General features: G+C 48.2%; 1 protein-coding gene across 1 annotated transcript; it reads right to left on the bottom strand.

Annotated features, from left to right (window-relative positions):
* Nucleotides 1-5,345, bottom strand: LOC131916733 (folate receptor beta). The gene is made up of 5 exons (XM_059270224.1): nt 5,226-5,345; nt 3,028-3,184; nt 830-1,018; nt 605-740; nt 1-484 (listed from the first exon to the last, which is right to left on the bottom strand). The coding sequence occupies exons 2-5, from the start codon at nt 3,172-3,174 to the stop codon at nt 198-200; spliced, it is 759 nt and encodes a 252-aa protein (XP_059126207.1). The 5' UTR covers nt 3,175-3,184; nt 5,226-5,345; the 3' UTR covers nt 1-197.
* Nucleotides 5,346-5,737: the final 392 nt, after the last annotated feature.

Here is a 5,737-nt window from a genome sequence, read left to right as displayed (position 1 = left end):
TTCATTAGACCGAGATGTGTCACAGATTTATTCAAAATGACTGTTGTAGGAACCTCAAGCCCCGTCATGGAGTGGAGCAGGAACTGGAAGGCAGAGGAGTGGAATGGAAGCAGGCTAAGACTTCCTCATTCTTAGAGGAACGGAACTGAGACCCAGCTTCGGGGAGATAGAGGAGAGGTCTAGAGAGAAGACTGGCCTCAGCCAAGGAGCCATAATGACAGCATTGGGGCCAGACTGGGCACAAGAAGCACCACTGAATGGGTGACAGCCCCAGCTGTCACAAGGGAAGCATAGAATTTCACGACCTCCTCATTGGGATTGCCCTGGCCTGAGTCAAACCACATCTGGATGCAGCGGCCGCTCCCTCGGCTGTAGTTGGTGACCTTGTAGGAGTGACTCCAGAGACCCTCACAAAGGCTGGCTGGTGTGGGGAAGTAGTACTGAAATGTGTGGCAGGCCGCTGTGTCCGGGCACTTATTAATGCCTGCAGGCAGAATCATGATGAGCACAGACATTCAGCCCTAGGGTCAAAATTCACCCCAGAAATCTTTCATCTCCCTCTTTCCACACCCTAACTCCCATCTCTCTACCCCTAGGCCCTTACCTGAGGTCCAGTCCCAGCCTTTATGCCAGTCTGTCTTGCAGGTAGAGGAGGTGCGACAATCCTCCCACCACTCCTGACAGTCCTCTTTGCATAAGGGAACATCCAGGAAACGCTCTTTCCGCCAGCTCTGGTCCACCTGGGTAGAGGGGATGTTGGCAGCTGTAGCTGTAAAGAGACTGAGCCCAAGGGTAGCCCTCCTGAAGTGTGTGAGGGAAGTACCCATACCTGCTGGATCCAAGGCCCCAGGTTGGGGGAGCACTCATACAGACAGGCGTCTTGGATGAAGTGACGCTTGCAGGCAGGCGTCATCTTGCCACAGTGATCCCAGTTGAAGTTGTACAGACGGGAGTTGTCTTTGTGTATCTCCTGGCTGGTGCTGACTGAGCAGCAGGCATTTTTCTTCCATGGACTACACTAGTTGGGAAAGACACCGGGCTGAGTCTCTCCACCCTACTCTGCATCATGTCACCCTCCAGCCTTGCTTCACTTGGCCCTCACTTCCCATGAACACTTACCACAGAGGCCCCTCTATCCCAGACCTTCAGGAGTCCCCATCTCTAGGAAGATACCATTACCACAGCACAATAAAGAAGCTAGGGGAGCCTTGTCTTTGGATAATAGTTCTCATTTATATAGCGCCTCACACTTTATAAAAACTCTTTTCAGCTGGGCGTGTTGGCAACATGCCTGCAATTCCAGCATTCAGGAGGCTGAGGATGGAGGACCATGAATTCAAGACCAGCCTAGACAACATGGATGAGACTCTGTTTCAAAAACAAACAAAACGCCAGGTGGTGGTGGCACATGCCTTTAATCCCAGAGGAGGCAGAGGCAGGAGGATCTCTTGAGTTTGAGGCCAGCCTGGGCTACAGAGTGAGTTCCAAAATAGCAAGGCTACACAGAAACTCTGCCTCAAACAAACAAACAAAAACAAAACATACCCTGTTATGGTGGCACAAGCTTATAAAACCAGCATTCATTGAGTAGAGAGGCAGGAAGACCAAGAGTTCAAGGTCATCCTCAGTTACATCCTGAGTTTGAAACCCTATATCAAAAAATCAAATAAGTAAGGAAACAATGGTTTAAAAATCCCAAACAAGCCAGGTATTATGGTGTACACCTTTAGTGCCAGCACTTTAGAGGCAGAAGCAGGTGGCTCTTTGTGAGTTCGATGCCAGCCTGGTAGCCTGGCCTGCATAGTGAGTTCCAGCCTTTTCGTTGGTTCATTTAAAAAAGAAAACAAAAACAAAACAGGCCAATGAGAAGGCTCGGTGAGTATAGAAAGGCACTTGCCACCAAGCCTGAGGACCAGAGTTCAATCCCCAGGACATACATGATGGAGAGAACTGACTCCTGCAAGTTGCCCTCTGACCTCCATACTTGTACTATGGCATGTATGTGTGCTCACATGAGCAAGCATGTGTGTGTCACACACACGTAGACAAATACATGTGACAAAGGTCAGTGTCATATTCTGTGTTCTTATGTGTTTTTGTTTTTTGTTTTTTTACTATTTTATTAAATTTTATGTGTGTACCTGCATGTAAGTATGAGCAAATCAGAAGAGGGCATCAAATCTTCTAGAACTGGAGTTACAGGTAGTTGTGAGCTGCCATATGCATGCTGGGAACTGAACTCTTCAGTCTTCTGCAATAGCAGGAAGTACTCTTACCTGCTGAGCCATCTTAAATACAAATAAATTTTGTTTTCTTGCTTGCTTGTTTTTGAGGCAGGGTCTCACTCTGTACCCCTGGCTTGCCTGGAACTCACTTTGTAGACCGGGCTGGCCTTGAACACACAGAGATCTTCTAGTCTCTGCCTCCTGAGTGCTGGATTTAAAGCTGTGGGCCACCTCACCTGGCCAGGTTTGTGTGTTTGTTTTTATCTTTAGATTTCTGGTCTGCATAGTGAGTTCCAGAATATAAAAGAGGAATTCAACATATTTGTTACAGAAAGGCCACACTGAGTTTCCACCTGTTGGCAGAAATGCTTGTAGACCATGTGAATTGCAGTCGTCACACCCGTGGTTCTCATAGAGGGCCTTCCCACTTCTGGGAATTGAGGGTAGAAACCATCACTCCCGTGGTCTCTCACCCTCCAAATTTCTAGAGGAGCTCTCCCTAGTCCTACCTGAACCCTACCACAAGGGCAGGTTATGTCTAACCTCTGTGAGTCCCTGTGCTTCCATGAGTGATAGACTCTCATCACATGGCCTCTAATTAGAGGCCTCTAAAGATCACTGTCGTTGCCACACCGGGTCCTCCTCTGAGGAGAGCCCTTAGAAAATCACCTCGCCACTTTCTCCACTCACCATGTCATCTCCAGTCATCTCCAGAGCAAGAGCTCAGGGTGTGGGGGTGTCTAGCTGCTCACCACACCCGCCCTGACTTCCTCCTCCCTGGCAACACTATTCCCACCAGAACCTGGTCGTGAAGCTTGTCCTCGGGGCCCGGCTTTGTCTTGTGGTGCTTGGCATCCATGCAAACGCTGAGCAGGTCTGCTCTGTCCCGGGCACTGCATGTGGTGGCTAGGCAGACCAAGAGCAGGAGTGGTGTCTGTTTCCAGGTCATGTCTGTGTGTCTGTGCAGAGGGAGCTGTGATTAGGGAGACCTAGACCTGTGGGGGTGCCTCATTCCTTCCCTGCCTCAGACTCTCTGTCCCTACAGTGAAAGATAAGGTCAGACCCTGCTCCTTCAGCACTCGGGCCCTGAGGCTCCCTGAGGTTGGAACAGAGATCAGCAAGAATGCTCTCTTACCCCATGGCATGAGAGGTTTATAAAAGGAGCTGGGCTTCCCAAGCAAGAAGAGATGTGGTGCCCCATGCCCTCATCTTCTTTCCGGACTCTATGACACGTAGTTAAATAGTTCAGATCCCTGGCTGCTTGCAACCTTGAGAAGGGCCAGGGACACACAGATCCTTCATCCTGTCACAGCAAGTTTTCTGCCCTCAACTCTGGATCCGCTGGGTCATCATGTCAGCCTAGAAATCCTGTTAGCCCTGGGGGAGATGGTGACCCAGCCCTGCCGAGTTCTCCAGATTGGCAGTAGGATCAAGTGACCTAACCAGCAGGATGGTATTCGATTATCGAGTACAGAAATGGAAAGAAGCGTGTTTTTTAAAGCTTTTCTTCCTCAGTCTTTTCCTTCCCTGTTCTCTAAAAGTCATTCTGCCCTGCACCCTATCCTGACCCAGCTTCCACAGCATATGCACCAGACCCTCCCTAACCTCTCAAAGAAAACACACACATGCAAAACAAATTCAGCTGCAATTGGTGAAACATGCCTATAATCCCAGTACTTGGAAGAGGGGGTGAGGCAGAGGAATTGTGGGTTTTAGGCCAGTCTGGGCTACTTAGTGATAACCCCCACACACCCCAAAGTAATGACCTAAAGAGCTGAGGGACTATAGAAAAGTCTCTCTTGGGGCTGACAAGATGAATTAGCATGTAAAGACACTTGCCACCAAATTTAATGACCTGAGTTCAATCCCTGGAATCCATGTGGTAGCAGTAAAGAACTGACTCCCCACATACATACATACATACATACATACATACATACATACATACACACACAAACACAATGCAATCAATCAATAAATGTGAGAAGAGTTTAAAGATTTGGATTTTAAAATACATACATGCACACATATATACATACTTACAAAAATGTCCTCTTATTAGAGCCAACTAAAGAAACACTCGGGTCATAGGAAGTACCTGGAAAACATGATGGTCCCTTCTCTGCTCACTCCCACCTTCACATCACCCCACTCACCACAGATCAGCCTGTAAAGCACTTAAGAGTTGCTAATGGAGACAAGGCCGCTTCCTCTCCCTCACCATCTCTGCACACACTGATCCTTTCTGCAACTTCCTTTCCTAGGCTCTACCCTTGAGGGACAAGATTTTCCTCCAGTTTCTTCTTTGAGTCACCCACCTTCCCCACAGAAGCCAGAATGAACTCGGTTTTGTTTTGTTTTTTCCTTTCTTTCTCTCAGTTCTTCCTTCCTTTCCCCTTTTCTTTCTTGTTCTTTTTTTAAAAGAATATATTTATTTGTATTTTATGTGCACTGGTGTTTTGCCTGCACGTATGTCTGTGTGAGGGTGTTGGATCCCCTGAAACAGGAGTTACAGGCAGCTGTGAGCTGCCATGTGGGTGCTGGGAATTGAACCCAGGACCTCTGGAAGAGCAGCCAGCTGAGCCGTCTCTTCAGCCCTTTCTTGATCTGTTTTCCTGAGACAGGGTCTCTCTGTGTAGCCATGGCTGGCCTTGAACTCAGAGATCCTCCTTCCTCTGCCTCCCAAGTGCAAGTATGTGCCACTACACTTGGCTTCTTTTCTTATTTTATTTTCCGTACGGTAGAACTAGTCATGGACCCCAGGACTTTGAACATACTAGGCCAGAGTTCTACCACTGAGCTGCATTTCCAGTCCAGAGATTTTAGACTTATTTTTGTTTTAATTATAATTAGGTAAGTATATCTGCACGTGGGTATGCGCATGTGAGTGCAGGTGCCCGTGAGGGAGGGAGTGATCTAACAAGAGACATGTCTCTTTTTTGCACAAACCTGCCAAGTCCCACAAGGTCCTTGTCATCTTTCCCACTAAGAAGATCTTACCTGAATGTCCTTGGCTTCTGGGAGCACAGAGGAGTGTCTGAGTTGGCCTGTCTCTAGGCTAGCAACAGATCAGACCCTGGGCAGGTCCCCACAGTCTCTGTCTACAACCCAGAGTTGAAGACAAGAACTTTGGTAAGCACAAAATGAAATATGCCCACTCGTCGTTTCTGTTCTTCCTTCTCTTGCAGACCCCACCCTCTTCAGGGCTCCATGAGTCGGCAGTCAGTCTGGTCTTTGCTGTTTTCATTCATCTCTTCACCTTTTGTTTTCTTGTTTTTTTGAGACAGGTTTTCTCTGTGTAACAGCCCTGACTGTCCTAGAACTCTCTTTGTATACCAGGCTAGCCTTGAACTCACAGAGATCTGCCTGCCTTTACCTCCTGAGTGCCGGGCGGTGGTGGTGCATGCCTTTAATCCCAGCACTCAAGAGGCAGAGTCAGATGGATCTTTGTGAGTTCAAGGCCAGCCTGGTCTACAAAGCAAGTTCTAGGAAAGGCACAAAGCTACACAGAG

The sequence above is a fragment of the Peromyscus eremicus genome, chromosome 1 (assembly GCF_949786415.1).
Source record: "Peromyscus eremicus chromosome 1, PerEre_H2_v1, whole genome shotgun sequence".
Classification (NCBI taxonomy): Eukaryota; Metazoa; Chordata; class Mammalia; order Rodentia; family Cricetidae; genus Peromyscus; species Peromyscus eremicus.
The sequence above is the reverse complement of the archived record's forward strand: the minus strand, read 5'-3'. Positions and strand labels throughout refer to the sequence as shown.

What these genes read in the sequence shown, in the direction of transcription:
- LOC131916733 (XM_059270224.1), bottom strand. Translation starts at nt 3,174, where the DNA reads ATGACCTGGAAACAGACACCACTCCTGCTCTTGGTCTGCCTAGCCACC. An exon ending in AGGACAAGCTTCACGACCAG is followed by an intron (nt 1,019 to 3,027) that starts GTTCTGGTGGGA and finishes TTTCCCAACTAG; the next exon opens with TGTAGTCCATGGAAGAAAAA. An exon ending in AGGCTGGGACTGGACCTCAG is followed by an intron (nt 485 to 604) that starts GTAAGGGCCTAG and finishes TTCTGCCTGCAG; the next exon opens with GCATTAATAAGTGCCCGGAC.